Here is a 16,050-nt window from a genome sequence, read left to right on the forward strand (position 1 = left end):
CTGGGGTTCGAGTCCCGCTTGGGGTGCCTTGCGGCAGACTGGCGTCCCGTCCTGGGTGTGTCCCCTCCCCCTCTGGCCTTGTGCCCTGTGTGGCTGGGTTAGGCTCTGTGACCCTGTGTGGGACAAGCGGTTCTGAAAATGTATGTGCGTGTGACTCGGCTGAAGGTCCGAGCACATTTTATGAGTAAATTCAAAAAAAGGTTCACCAACTGTCAGTATCCTGGAATGACAAACTCGCCCCTTGGATGTTGTCTAGATAGACGTTGGGTAAATAATGTAAAAAACGAGTGAAACAAAACCAATTTTGATCCACTTGGTGGTTGAGAAGAGGCACGAAGCAATTACTGTGTTACCAAGACCTGGCGAACTTCGCTTTTCTTCTCAGCACATTTCCTGGACTGTCAATGAAGAGTAAAAATTACATAAGTACTTTGCAAATCTGAATGATTTTCTTGATATTTGTAGTTGTTTGCATAAGTTGCACTACATTTGTTTTTTTTCCTGATACAACCGAATGCAAGACTTCGGCTCCAGTCGTGTTACGCAAAACCATCACATTCAATGGTTTTGTTATTCATAACCACAAAATATATTAATTGCCGTTGAAAGAACGGTGTCCCAAAGCGTGTGTCTGCTGGGCACACGTCCGACGTACGTTGTGCTGTGAGAAAGTTCCGGGTCCGACCGGACCGGGCCGCGAGGCTCCGGCGCTCGAGGGAGTCGAAGGCACCGCGGCAGCGGAGGAGACACGGAAACATCATGTTGCGCCTCTTAAAGAAGGCTGTCGCTCCTGTGGGCAGTACTGATGTCATGAAAGAAAGGGGTCATGTTTTCATTTTTGAACTGTGATTCATTTTAAATTTATTTATTTATCAGACACGTTTTCTCTAAAGCAACTTCCAATGAACACCTTATTCACCGGGGTGACTTACGCTGCTAGATACACTACTTAGACTGGGTCACTCATCCATACACCAGTGAAACACACACACACACACACACACACACACTATGGGGGAACCTGAACAGCATGTCTTTGGAGTGTGGGAGGAAACCAGAGCACCTGGAGGAAACCCACACAGACACAGGGAGAACATGGAAACCCCACACAGACTGAGCGAGAGGGGCTCGAACCCACCAGTCTGTTGCAAGGCACTCCAAGTGGGACTCGAACCCCAGACCCACCAGAGAGCAGGACCAGGTCCAACCCACTGCGCCACCGCACCCCCTGCAGTAAAACACACACACACACACACACACACACACACACACACACACACACACACACACACACACACACACACACACACACACACACACACACACACACACACACACACACACACACACACACACACACACACACAGAACCGCTTGTCCCATATGGGGTCACGGGGAACCGGAGCCTACCCGGTAACACAAGGCGTAAGACCGGAGGGGGAGGGGACATACCCAGGACAGGACGCCAGTGGTCCAACCCACTGCGCCACTGCACCACCACGCCCCCTACGCAGTAAAACATATTTTCCATAATATTCTCCTATTATAAAAAAGTAACAAAGCCATTTACAGTGTACCAGGTTCTGGCTAAGCGTTGTGCTTGTACTTATAAGTGTTACTTTACATGGTATTCTTAACCATGTGATAACTATTTCACTTGTAAAGTTTTGGGTGGGAAAAACAGAAGAACAAGATGAGGGTCCAGACTGTAGGAGGGCTGTGTGAGGATGGTTTGTTTCGTTCCGCTCTGATCTCACCGTCTCAACGTGATTATTTCCAATATGCAACGGCTGAACGATGACAGAAACAAAGAAACACAGTTTGGAAAGTTAAAACGAAAGTAATTGTTAGGACAATCCGAGGACAATTTTTGCAGCAGGTCTCTCATCGAAGTGATTATGGGACTCAGAATATATGGTAATAGGTGCCATTGCAAAGCAAACTCTTATAATGGGCCACCGAATGCTGCGCAATTACACGTCACAGAAAATTCCACACGTTACGCTGCACACCTTCTTACCGTCATGCAAAAATACCTACTAACCATTTCAAGGGAGCATAAGGATAATTGCTAATTGTGCAGATGTTGATCCGGTGAAACGATCAGAGCGGTGTATTCCTGAGTGTCATGCTGGTGCAAACAGCTCAAGAACATCATTTATTTCCAATTAAAGGGCACAGAAGTCAGCGTTTGCCTGGAGTCAGGGGCTCGACTCTATCATTCACACAAACCACCATCTAGTCGTGTTCGCCCATATAATTATAGCTCATAGCAGCAGAGCAGGGCCCTGTGGGATTTCAATAGCGTATATCGCAGCATGAGGCCTCTCAGGTTAACACCATTGCCGAAAGGGGCCGGTTGGGTCAGCAGCGTGACTAAAACGCCCCGCCGGACCAATTTCCAATTCCACCTTCTTCCACTGCATTGCGGGGCATCCCTTCTCAGCGTGAAAGCGCGCAAGGAATCCAGAAACCTCAGCCAGTAAAGCTCTCCGAGGTCCACGGAGAGGCGGTACATGATCTCGACACGTTACGCATTAACTGGGTAACGGTCTGCGGCTCATAACACCAAATGTACGTGTTTCTCGGGCATTTTCAGGTTGCGGGTCTCATCACACGGGGCAGCTGGTGTTCATCTCCTGGTGTTCAGCACCTGTTGGTTGCTCAGGAGTAACCGTTACGTGACGCGACCCGGAACGACGAGGAAACTCCTCTAACGATCAGAAGCACTTCTACGATGTCTACGAGCATCAGTTTCCGCATGGTTTTCCCAATGTGCTGCTTGTCATGTAAAATGCGTTTGAGCAACAGACTCAGCAGGTGGGAAAAAACCGCTGCGTGAGGCCGAACGTGTCCACCGGTGGCTGAGCGAAACGGCTCCGGAGCCTCTACGCGGGACCACGGGCTCCGTTACATGCCACCGCTCATGTGATCGTATCTCCAGCTTGACAATCTCTTGCCCAAGGGAAGTGAAACAGCGGCTCGCTACGCGTTAGGCATATTAAACAAGGAGCCTTGAAAAGGATTCTTCTCCTTCCTGCCGCTTTCTCTCCTGGCTCCGAACGACCCCACAGGCCGATGATTAATGTAAGCAGCAGCTCCACCGCCTCCTGTTCGGTGCAAACAAACGTACACTGTCTCTTCGCGGGCCTTTTCAGTGCTTTTCAAAGGGTTTCCGCACACGGCGGCATTTGGAAAGGCCAAACATTTTACCGCAACCGCGACACTCCAAGCAAGGTACCGAATAGTGATACTTCTGTCATCGTAGTTCCTCAGGCGGCAGTTTCCCCGCTGAGCCGCAGCTTCTAGAAGGTTCTGCTGCCTTCATAAATTCTTGCCGTGCTGGTTTGGGATGAGCGCTAGAAACGAGTCGTACGTTGCGTGAGCTTCGCCTTCTCGGCGATCCGTTCTTCGGTAAACTTGAAGATCTGCTGCTGTTACGAGTAGCAGGTTCCTGTGCCACCGTGTTCCTGCAGAACTTCTCGAAGTAACGTAACGCTGTAATTCGCTGCTTTCGTAAACTAAGTGCTCACATGATATTTTCCTCTCTAAATTTGTAATTTGCTGCTTTCTGTTCTCTATCTCAGAAGTTTAGTTTTCAACGGCAAACTTAGATTATCTTGCCTTGTATTTAGAGATTAAACTGCATGGCCACATAATGGAGTAGATCACGTATCCCTGCTCTTATACTGCAAAAAAGTACACAAAGCGACGAGGTAAAGGGCAGCGGCATTGCATTATCGCTAAAGATGCCACGAACACATCCGCTGTTGCAGCTCGAAGATTTTGTACAGGTACGTACATACGGTGGTGGCGTCATACACAGGCAGTCCCCGGATTACGAACGAGTTCCGTTCCTCAGTTTGTCTTTAAGTTGAATTTGTATGTAAGTCGGAACAGTTCAGTACGGTTCGTATCTAACGTCATTTTGTCAAATGTTTGTATTAGTATATAGTATACAGTGTACCTTTCTATAGATAAAAAACAAAGAAAGACTTACGGATACACTAAAACATCTTTAATATAACAATACAGTAAAAATAAAATGTAACTGCAATATTTTAATAGAGGAAGAGAGATCGGGACTGAGCCTCTTACATGTTCCATTATCTTCGCTTTGTCCTTCAAAATTGTCCCGGTCGTTGACCGATTGTAGCCCAACGCTTTTCCAGTGTTCGTTGGCGTTTTACCTTTTTCCGATCACTTTATTATTTCCCCTTTGGTTTCAGTCGTGATCCTTTTCCTTTTCTTTGATGCATCGCCATCACATGTATCGCATTTACACTCTGGTGCCATGGTTCGAAGGGTTAAAAACAAAACGATTAAAGCTAAATACAGTAACACATAGGAGACACTGTTAACAGCAGTGTGGAAAAGAAGGAAATGTTTGTCCTGCCTCGGACTCACGAGCTCACGAATTGCTGTAGACACACAATGTTTTGATGCGAGTTGCAAAGTAGCGCCGTTTGTTATTACGAATCATTGTATGCATCAAGGGGGTGCGGTGGCGCAGTGGGTTGGACCACAGTCCTGCTCTTCGGTGGGTCTGGGGTTCGAGTCCTGCTTGGGGTGCCTTGCGATGGACTGGCGTCCTGTCCTGGGTGTGTCCCTTCCCCCTCTGGCCCTACGCCCTGTGTTGCCGGGTAGGCTCCGGTTCCCCGCGACCCCCTATGGGACAAGCAGTTCTGAAAATGTGTGTGTGTGTGTGTATGCATCATGAATTTTTAATATAGTTGGAATCCAAACAAACAAAATTCTTACATTTACTGCTGTTTGCAATGCAATTATTATTTTACACTGGTACTTTTATATCACTCCCAATGGAAGGTACAAGTGCTTCACGTAGTTCTCTTGACGTGGTTTGAACGAAGTTAACTATGTGTAACACGTGAAGCGTGCACCGCAAAGTTAAAGGACGTGTTCGTGAAGAAAGTCCTCAGTGAAATAAAAGCTTTGTGTTTTTATGGCCTTTTCTGGAATATTTACAGTACTGTGCAAAAGTTTGAGGCGCTTGGTCGGGGGAAAAAAGCTGTAAAGTGAGAATGTAAGGATTGTGTTAATGCAGCATGTGCCGTATCATGTACCTGAATCTCACCGATACACTTTGTGGGAACGGACACCTCCAAAGTGTCCGTCACTCTTCACTGCACATGTTGAGTGCTGGAGCCTCAACTCGCTGTTTTACGAAGAGGTGCCGTACTATTCGTTACCTGTTACTTAAGAGTAACGTACTCAGGGTGCAAGGCTGGAGGGGGAGGGAAACACTAACACTACTTTTGTGAAACATCTGACTTTTGCACATTACTGCACATTTACATTTACATTTATTTATTTAGCAGACATTTTTCTCCAAAGCGACTTCCAATGAACTCTACGTAGCGTTACCAGCCCTCACACCTTATTCACCGCAGTGACTTACACTGCTAGATACACTAATTACACTGGGTCACTCATCCGTACATCAGCGGAACACACACACACACGCGCACACACACACACACACGCGCACACACACACACTCTCTCTCTCTCTGTCACTCACACACTACGGAGGAACCTGCAGAGCGTGTCTTTGGACTGTTCGAGGGCAGTTCCGGTAACGGTAACGTTCACAAAAGGCAGATGCCCTTTTCGAGCTCAGACTTGCCGCCCACGCGGCCCAGGAGCCCGGGAACCCAGGAGCCCAAAGAGCTCGGAGACGTGCGCTGTGAGAAAAAACACGGCCAGTTAATGGACACTGTTACACCGCGGGGGGGAGCGGGGGGGGCTACGCTGCTGTCAGGCGCTTTCAGCAAGGCCATCTGAGAAACGTTGCAATTTTGCTGCTCATTCGGTTGGCGTTAACCCTGCTGCCGTGTGCGTAGAATAAACCTTTTCCCGCCAAAGCGCAGTGTCTTCGGGGGACTCTGGCATGATCTGATGATTGTGCTGCATTTACCGCCTTCATTTACGGAGCTTCATATACCGAGAGAGCTTAGAAACAGCGGTGTAAATAAAACAGACATGCACGGAAAGTCACCTGGTGTGGCGCGTGAGAAAACGCAAAATGAATGAAATAAAACAGAATAAAATATCTGGAGGGATCTTGGATTTGCAGTAAATGTTGCATTTCATCTCATATTTAAGAGCAAATTGCACCCATTCATGTGAGGGATCACCGTTCAGGCTCTTTGATTTGCGATGAACGCTGCCACGTGCTTTAAGTCTCTACGGGTTGTGCACGTCTAGTAATAAACACAAACAGCTACCTTCATATACAGCCGTTTTATTTTTAAAGCCAGAAAGTCTGTTAGAGAAAAATAAGCGCAAAACAATATTATCTTTGTTCTGAATTGAATAGTTTTGATATTTTTAATGTGACATTTCAGATCTCCTCCACTTTACATTTATACATGATAACTTTTAGTGGCGTTAGTAAACATTCAGTCTGCAACAGATTCTTGAAATGAGTAAGAGAGCAATGAACCTAAATGTTCTAATTAGCATCAAATCATTTGGAACAGCAGGGATACAAAATCATGTTTAAGAACTTAAATGAATCAAGTGCATTATGTCATTAGCTGGCAAGTTTGCATATATAAAACGCAATATTGTCATGCATCACTGAATTGTTTTGCTCACCTCAGTAAATCTAATCTGTATAATTGATGCTGGAAGTACAGTCTGCTTTACACCTTTTACCTTTTGTCCAAACCCATCAAGCATATAATTTTCTGAATACCTTTTTGACTTTGAAATGAAAAAACAGTTAAAGAAGCTCTCAGTGAATTTTAGTCTGGAAAATAATACTATGAAATGTCCACCACCGCTTTCAAATTTGTCAGTTAAATTACGCTAAATGCAGTTCCTGTAGCTAAGAAATACCACGTAATTTCCGTGAAAACTGTGTCGCTTTAGGAATGTCCTGAGAGGTCAGTACTTGGGGAAAGATTGTGACACAACTGAGATGGCGAGGAACCTTCGAGCCTGTACTGTTGATTTACAATAAAAAAATAAATAAATAAATAAATTCCATCCACTAAATGTTGTTATTCTCAGTATAGTCATCTTCTGTGCAGGAATCATGTCTGAAATTATACTAGCCCCATTATCAAGCAATCAATCAATAAATCGAAGAGATGTAGTGAAGCTCGCGAGCAGAATTTTGCTCAGGTGGCCGATTCTCGTACATCATTCGATGCTCCAGCGGAGCGCTCCCCGGTTATATATGAGTTATCTCACCTGGGAAAAACACAGCTTTGCCCTTTAGTTATGATTAATAAGTTATGCATAGTGTAAGTTGGAAAACAAAATGAAACAGAAGGGGGGAGGGGGGATGAGGAGGACACTATTTGTTCACTGGCTGGATTCAGCCGCTCCATTTTCACTGTTAGATCCCACATAGAGATTATTGATATTCCTCATACATGATGTAGAATGGCACAAACACAAACGTTTTATTCTGACCCACGTTCCCTCCAACCGAACCCCATGTGCCCTCCTTGTTCCTGACTCCTACTGACCCTGTTGGACGTCCACTAACAACCTTTGCAGATTTTTGAATTCATTTCATTTCTTTTTCTCCCTTTGAGCTTCACTTGTTCTCACTTTTCAGTGCATTTCTTGGAAGTTGGCTTTTGTGTCCACAAATAAGGTGTGAGCTGCAAATGCAGATGTGTCTCACACACCTTTCCAGGCCTTTCAACAGTGGTGCGTTAGACGGATGCCGCTGGGACATCTTAAAAGTGCAAATTTTCCTCCTGTAAAGTGTAACGCTCCAGCTGTTGTTTGCATCAGATGATATTCTCTACATCCTGCCAGAGTAGACATGCTTCCCAACTGTTATGAGCTTCTAGTTACATTTTCATGTACATGTATGTATTCCTTTATCAGACACTTTTCGAAGTACATCACATAGAAAATACAATGTGTTCATTACATTAGCAGGAAGAGACACTTAGATACAGACGTGTGATTCTAAAGTGCAGTTAGTTCGTTTCTTTCCACCGTATGAACCAACGTTCATCACGCGAGTAGCTGCATAAAACTTTATCAGAATATCCAGGATTCCCGATCACCTTCCTAGTATGTTCTTTTCTTCTGAGATGCATATAAACATTTACATTACAGGAGTAGCCGTGTAAAGGTTTATCATGATCTTAAAGTTATAGAGCATGAACATTTACATCTTACATGAACTTAAGAGGTGATGGGCGAAGTGAGTCTGGAAGAGGTGAGTTTTAAGACTCTTTTTAAATGTGGACAGAGATTCAGAGTGAGAAGGGGAGGTCGTTCCACCACAACGGAGCCAGAAGCGAGAACCTCCGTGCTTTACCTTTCGTGGGTAGGACCACCAAGTGAGCAGATGTGGAAGAGCGTAGCAGTCTGGTTGGGGTGTAGCGGTTGATCAGGTCTTGTAGATATCTGGGAGCAGTTCTACTGATGCATAGTTCAAAGTGTTTCTGTTTAAAGTTATACATTTCTGAGATGAACATTTTTTGCCAAAAAAAAAAAAAAAACAGTGGATAAAATGTAGTTTATTTGTGGACAGTATTCCACTGACAGACTGCCTCTTATGAATTATGCAATATGTTAGGGTTAGGGTTATACATGTTACACTGATACGGTCTAAAAATGTGTTGCTAATGATGTTTTGGAGAAATTTCGGAAGAAACGTTTGGCTTTTGTTCTCCGAAACTTACAGGTATAGATTTTCTATCGTTACTCTGTTTTTCTCCCATGTTCAACAGACATGCTGATAATGTCCGTTGTTACCTCTGAATTGACCTTAAATGTCAATGTGTGTGATGACCTTGAACAGGACTGCCATTCTTTCCAGCACCTTCTTACCCTCAGCCCTACGGTTCCATGGAGTGGCTCTTGGAACTGTGGATGAGTAAGTATAAAACCTGCAAATTCTAGTTAATACTTTCCTCTGACTCTGTGTTAAAGCCCGATTCGCTGCGATAGGCTCTGAACCAGCATGACCTTGCATTCAGACAAACAGTTATTAATAATGGAATGATGCCCACTTTATAACGTTAACAAGGAATATTCTATAAACACAGACAAACACATGTTTATTCATGAGCACCTAAAGAAAATTGAATGCCTTCCATTGCCTCTCCAGTCAGCAGATCGAAATTTCACTGAACAGTTAAGGGGAGCGATAAACCCGACTTCCTCTCCTTTCATTCTGGAAAAAAACGCTTTTCCAAAAGCAAAAAGTGACGCTACTCATTATTTGCTTCAATTTAATTTTTTACAGATTTCCTCGGTTTTTTCCGCTAATTGTAGTCATGGATTGGAGAGAAGTATGACGGTCCGAGTTTAACGTAAGAGAAAAGCCACTTAACGGTTAAGGATTCATTTGGTTTTATTTGTTTTATGATAAAACACATAGCATCACAAAATGAAGAGTTCATTTTGTAGAATATATAAAAATATATACAGGTATCTGAAAGCTCAAAAAGGTCAGGGTGGATTTTTACGTTGACCTGGAGACACTGAAATCCTGTACTAAAGTTTCATTGCCGCACAGGCTTGTTGAGACACACTGAACGTTCAGGATCCGAACGGGGAAGCAGCATCAACCAAAGACAAGAAGAGTCACACTTGAGGGTCTATGAAGACATCAATTAATCTTCACGCTTGACAGTCGAGTGCCTACAGTGTGTGTGTGTGTGTGCGAAGGAGATGGCGTTTGTCCACGTGCCCCCGACTTGACGATACACACACACACACACACACACACACACACACACACACACACACAGCTGAAGAAACAAAGGCTGCGTAGCGTTTTCTTGTAACTCAGAGCTGAAGCTCTTCCTGTGAATCCCATCCTCACAGCACATGATCATACATTGTGCGCCAACACACTAGAGCGCACACATAATGCAGAATAATCGACACATTATACGTTATGCCACATGGCATAAACAGTCAAGTATTCGTTGATTTGGAATGATTTCACAATTTGAGTGCAATACATGTACATATTCGTTTATTTGTGTTAATGTAAATAGTAATGAGTAGCTACATCATGTGATTGTGAATATAACTCCTTATTACTGTACTGTTTTTATAACTGTATAATGCATTATGCTGAGGGCATTTACAGGAAGTGCACCATTAAGGAAAGAAAATTAACACATGGATTGCGTATTTAAAATGTAAACTTGCCATCATTTCAATCAGACAAGAGTAACCCATAAATCAGCCTTTCACTTGTATAGAAGTCTTGAATGCTGAATATGTTTGGCAAAAAACACTCCTGGAACTCGTCTTCTTTGATGCAGCAGAAACCAAGTTATGCAATTTAGCCAAAAAAAAAAGCTTGTTTGTTAATTTTCCCTCTCTTGTCCTTGAACAAAGTTCCACTAAAATGTAAAAGAAAAATTTTCATCTCCCATATTTCTACAAAAATTAGCTGAAAATTAGGTACATCAGGTGTGCTAACACTTACCACGCCTTAAGTACGTTCATTATTCTTGAGAAAGGTCAGCGACTATTCAAGGAAGCGGGTGAAAGCGACCAGAATCCGTACTAAAAACAAATAGGAACGTCTCCAGCAATAGCCACTTTTTGTTCTGCAGTCCAACTGAGTAATTGGAAATTGTCAGACACTAATACTTGCAGATATTCCTGCGAATAAGGAAGCAGAAATGAACAACATCTACGAAACATACATTCCCTATAAGGTAGAGTATCGATGACACCACTAGTTGGCTTAAGGAGGGGAAGCCTAACATGACCAGTAAAACATTCAGTGTTTGCAAACCATCGCAATGGCATCGTGGGTCTTGGCTCACCTCATCGGCAAACCGAGATGAAAAATGAACGATATGAAAAATGTACATATGATGCACATTATCTACACGCTGCATGATTTGACCATTTTGAAAGAAAGGTCACGGCAATTATCCGAACAAAGTCAAGGTCTCGACGCTTTCGGCAAACCTTTAAAAGCCAGGATTGCTGTTCGACACTTGAGACTTCTTCACTGCTTTGATAGCCCTCTGACCGTGAACGAGACAGAAATACATCTTTCACATACAGCAAACGCAAAAGGCAAACCGAAAAGGGGACTTTTTGGTGATCAGGGCATCTAAGTGAGACCCACATGTTACCGCGCAAGCAGTCATTTACGATGGCAAAGCGAGACTGACCCCCAGGCGAGACGATGCCTCACCATCACACATCCAGCTTTGCCCTGCAGGCCATCTACAGACGGACAGACGGCACTAAAGCGAATGAAGAGTGTTGGCGTTAGTAAAAAGCGCGGTACCCAGAGAATCGACATGCACGTGGGACTCTTCACAACGTGGCAGCAGAATGTGACTTGTATACATACAGCTGTACAGTCGTGTTTCCTTTATAGTATCACGTCGGAAACGGACAGTCTTTAAAGGGGGGGGGGGGGGGGGGGTGAGAGTGTGTTCAAGGTCTTCTCCCAGGCTGTCCCAGAATGCAATTAAAAAGAGAGAAAAGGCATTTGTTTCAACTTGTGCTGTATGTTTAACACCGGTGTCCACCGGTGAATCTCTTGGTTTGGATTTTGAACATTTGTTGTATGCAGAGGAGACTAATGGCATCAGTCAGAAAAGGACAGTGTCTCAGTGTCCCAGCAGGTCCCAGGCATCGCCCTCCGTAGCCTTTGATCCAGCAGGGAGGGCCGCAGGGGGTGGGAGGGCATTAGGCACTAGCAGGGGATCTCCTCCAGGGTCCCCAGCGTGGTCTGCAGAGGCACACTGAGCGTGTGGCTCGCCGATTCCGAGTGGTTCGCGACTGGATCGCAGGCACCCTGCGCCGGGACACAGCGACACACAGCAGCGCGGTCACGTCCGGTCTGTGCTCATGCACACGGTGTCAATGATTTTCCCTCCTTTTTCTGAAATGAGGAGCTATAAAGTCGTGATTCATCATGCCATTGAGACATGTACAGTCGCTCCGTGCTTTTTTAATTCCAAACTGCCTGAGTACAGAGTGTAAGTTTAACAATAACATCTGTGAATGTGGCAAAGGAGGGGGAACAAGAAGTTTGTTTACTTAGCTGATGCTTTTCTCCAAAGCAACTTCCAATGAACTCTATGTAGTGTTATCAGCCCACACACCTTATTCAGCATGGTCAGTTATACTGCTTGATACACTGCTTATACTGGGTCACTCATCCATCATCAGTGGAACACACTCATTCTCTCTGTCACTCACACACTATGGGGAAACATGAACAGCATGTCTTTGGACTATGGGAGGAAACCAGAGCACCCAGAGGAGACCCATGCATACACAGAGAAAACATGCAAACTCCACACAGACTGAGCAGGGATCAAACCCACATCCTAGGTGCTGTGACACAGCAGCGCTACTCGCTGTGCCACCGTGCCACACATGTTGAAACGTTTCATTTTAATTATACTGTACTTTCTCATGCTCACTTATAAATGAATGTGTTTGCACAGAAAATTATTCTGGAGACCAAATTGAGTAGCTTGTTAAAGTCACATCCCTTGATGATACAGAGAAGTAATTCAATGTCTGTTTTATTTAAATTTCCATTTAAATACCCTTTCAGAGCTTGTATGTTTCCCTGAAAACAAAACAGTCCGCATAGCTGAGCTGTACATCACTTTAGGGGCCAAAGGACAGCTGGTACTATAGTGGTCAGAGCTGCTGCCTTTGGACCCAAACAGTTGCAGGTTTGAATCCCACTTCCAGCTGCAGTACTCTTGAGCAAGGTTGACCCTAAATTATCCAGTAAGAATTACCCAGCTGTATAAATGGGTAAATGATAAGTTGCTTTGGAGAAAAGCATCAGCTAAGTTAATAAATGTAACTTTGAAGAAATATCTCTAACATAATGAAAATAAGCCTTGGAATTTGGAATCAATAAACCTGCAAAACCCTGATACAGAGAATTAGTGAAACTGCTGTGGGGCAAAATACATTAATGCGGTGGTGCAGTGTAATAACGGCATCTGAAATGCATATGCAATAGAAGACTAACTTTGCAAGTGAAATGCATTTATTTTAGTTACCACGTCTTCTTCATGCCTCCCCTCCTCATCGTCTCGGCTCCAGCAGTCCAACAATCGGTCCTTCATCACCTTGTGTCAACAACACACAGTTACCGAGACACATCATATGACGATGCCTGAGAACTCAGTTACCTGGTAACAACTGAATTGGGTCATTGAAAAATGCGGTATTACATTACTTTATGGAAAATATATATTATACATTAAGCTGTTCGTGAAAGTAAATTATTGAATAAAAAGGAAACATGAGTTAAAGTGATGATCTTGAATGAGGCTGCTGAAAATACTAGAGGAGTCGAGATTGAAATATGAGAAATTTGACATTTATTTTCCCAGGGTCTTCTTCATTTTTTGTATAAAAAAGAGAGGGAAAGTTACACAATGAGTGACTAACAATGCAATTTTTCAGTCAGCAAGTCCTGTAACGCTTGAGCCCTTCCCGGCAGTTTGGAGAATGATATGGTGCTTTGTGTTCCCTAGAGCGAGCACAGACCTCATAAGCGTAGTCGAAAAGTTCCAGGATTGTTAGTATGCTCGCTCCGACAAACAGCCCCATTTGGCCCCCGATGTCGCCTGTCATTCAAGAGGAAAGAAATGCCGTGTATCACCTTGGTGCAGGGCAAAAAGTACAAATGCCATGAAGAAAGAAACACTGCGCATTATTCATATAGAGACTGACCCAGCAAACCGGCCACTTCATACGCTTTCTTCTGTTCAATGGTCTCATAGTTCAGGGCTTCGAAAAATACATCCAGGACTAGTATGTTGTCGCTAAAACAAAGAGAAAACATATACTGATGACGAAGTATAGTGAGGTCCGAAGGAAATAAGTCCAAAGAGCAAATCATTGAATGAGCTGCATGTTTACTACCTTACTTATAGCACAAGCTTTCAAGAGAAAGAGTAAGTAGGTTGAACAGAAAAGGAACTTGTTGGTTCAGCTTTCACTGGAAACCTGTTCAGAATACATTCCTGAAAAAGGCGCCCGAATAATTGAAAGGCTCTTTGTGCATTTTATATTTGTTTCCTGCTTTAAACAGGGCAGTGTATTACTTGTGACTTTTTTCTGTAAAAAAGAACGAATTGTTAATCTTACGCTATATATTTTTCTGATTTGTTGAACTTCTTCTCAAGGTACCGAGAAGAAGTCTTGCTGGGGATCTTGACCATGGAAAGCTCCTTGTTGTAGCGCGTCATGTTACATGGATTCCGGCAGATGCAGTTCTGATTCTCGCTCTCAAACAGCGTTGCTAGAGGAAAATATGACCAAGAAAAGAAAGATAAAATCTGTGCAGTTTTACTCTCGGTACATGTCATAAATTCAGCGTTGTGTTATTGGACGATTTGAAATTATTATTCTTTCATAAAAATAGTTATGCTACAATACATATTTTGTGACTACATTCTAATTTTATTGCTTCGAATTTACATTATTTTGAATTTCATGTGAAACTGATAAAGGCTATAGAACCACATGGTCACACTGGGTTATATTGTGACGGAGAATTATTTTTGTCACTGTCATATTCTTGCTGCTCCAGTGCAGTGTTGAAAATGGGCAAATGACTGCTATTAGAGGATGTGTGAGAAAGTGACCTCTGACATGTGCACCAAAGTCTTTTCGTTGAGTATTGTGTCACATCTGGTTTCGAAACGAAACAAAAAAAAACCAAATCAGATGTGTGTGAGGATACATTAGACTTTATACAAGGTTATACTGAAGACAAAGTGATGGAAGCTATTAGTAGTATTTCTTGGCAGATTTTTGCAACAAATTCTCCATGTAGCTTTGACTCATAATTAAGTTCTGTTAAAAAAGCTTCATTCAAACGTCTCAATTAGACGAATGCAAAATGGGACTCCAGGTTATTCGGGTTATCGTTGTATCTTTTTATCACCTCATACAAGGCGTATGACCATGGAAGTTCCACATAAACTAAAGAAAAATTCACTTTTTTATTCATACTCTGACCAGATGAATAAAGAGATTAATAGAATTAGAATGTGCCATTACGAGATGAGGAAAAAGGAGATTTTCTCTTTTAATTAAAATAAATAAATAAATAAATAACCCCTCTGTGTAATTTATAATGGATCGGACGATTTTCGAACGTCAAAATTTTCCGTCACATAATTGTACCGGGAGATTAACCATGCCATTCATTTGTAGGCTTCGGAATACATTTTAATTGTATTATTGTCAATAATAGCAGAGGTTGTGTAAAGTTTTAAATGACTATTTCACTGCAGGACCAAGTTGAGTTATAGTGAAAACCCGGCGTATTTGGGGCTCATCGCCTGACTCCTGTTTTAATGTTATAAACTAACCAGCAATCGAATCATGGATTTGATTACAGGTTACAGTAAATTTTAAAAAGTTGAATAAAATTGTACAAAACAAATCATCAGCATCACATCAGAACAAAAAAGAAGAATGAATTTAAATACATTAGAAGTGTAGAAGATGCATTTAAAAAATAAGCAAATAAAAATTAAACGAGAGAAAAATTACTTCTGGGATTCTGAAAATTCTCTCAGTTGGTTCAAAGCAACAGTCACAGACACGGAAAACATTGCGTTGCTCCCTGAAGGTGAGGGGGGAACGACCGCCCCCAGCAGAGGAGCTCACGTATTTTGAGGTCTCGTTCACAAGCGATGGACGGGTGGGACGGGAGATTTCAAGACAGGCTGGTGCAGAGACAGCAGTTCTTCCTGCACTGTACCGATGTGTGGTAGTGAGGCAGAAGCTAAGCTCTCGGTTTATTTCTCGATGCAAAATTACCGCAGAAATAAGTTTAAGTATCTGAATCACATCACAAATGCCGCTGCAAAGATGAATCACAGTAGGATGACTCTGAGTTAGCGGTGTGTGTATTGCTGTAAAAGAGCTCTGACAACGAACACTTTGACGTGTGAGTTTTCAAAGCAACACGAGACTGGAGTTCCACAGAGGCCAGGTGCCCCCGAACTGCAGGTGCATCAGTCACAAACACTGTGCAATTATTTCATGTGCCAAGGGAAACAGTCTGAAA

General features: G+C 43.2%; 1 protein-coding gene across 2 annotated transcripts in view; it reads right to left on the bottom strand.

Annotated features, from left to right (window-relative positions):
• Positions 1-11,491: 11,491 nt before the first annotated feature.
• The window catches only part of LOC108919299 (acid-sensing ion channel 2-like), a 147,633-nt gene continuing 143,074 nt past the window's right edge, over positions 11,492-16,050 (bottom strand). For both annotated transcript variants that reach the window (XM_029246889.1, XM_018727198.2), the window contains exons 6-10: positions 14,115-14,268; positions 13,698-13,789; positions 13,512-13,591; positions 13,019-13,087; positions 11,492-11,784 (exon numbers count right to left, since the gene is read on the bottom strand). In XM_029246889.1, the coding sequence (XP_029102722.1) occupies positions 11,683-11,784; positions 13,019-13,087; positions 13,512-13,591; positions 13,698-13,789; positions 14,115-14,268 (497 nt within the window). In that variant the 3' untranslated portion in view covers positions 11,492-11,682. The remainder of the gene's footprint in view (positions 11,785-13,018; positions 13,088-13,511; positions 13,592-13,697; positions 13,790-14,114; positions 14,269-16,050) is intronic.

This window comes from Scleropages formosus, chromosome 20 (assembly GCF_900964775.1).
Source record: "Scleropages formosus chromosome 20, fSclFor1.1, whole genome shotgun sequence".
NCBI lineage: Eukaryota > Metazoa > Chordata > Actinopteri > Osteoglossiformes > Osteoglossidae > Scleropages > Scleropages formosus.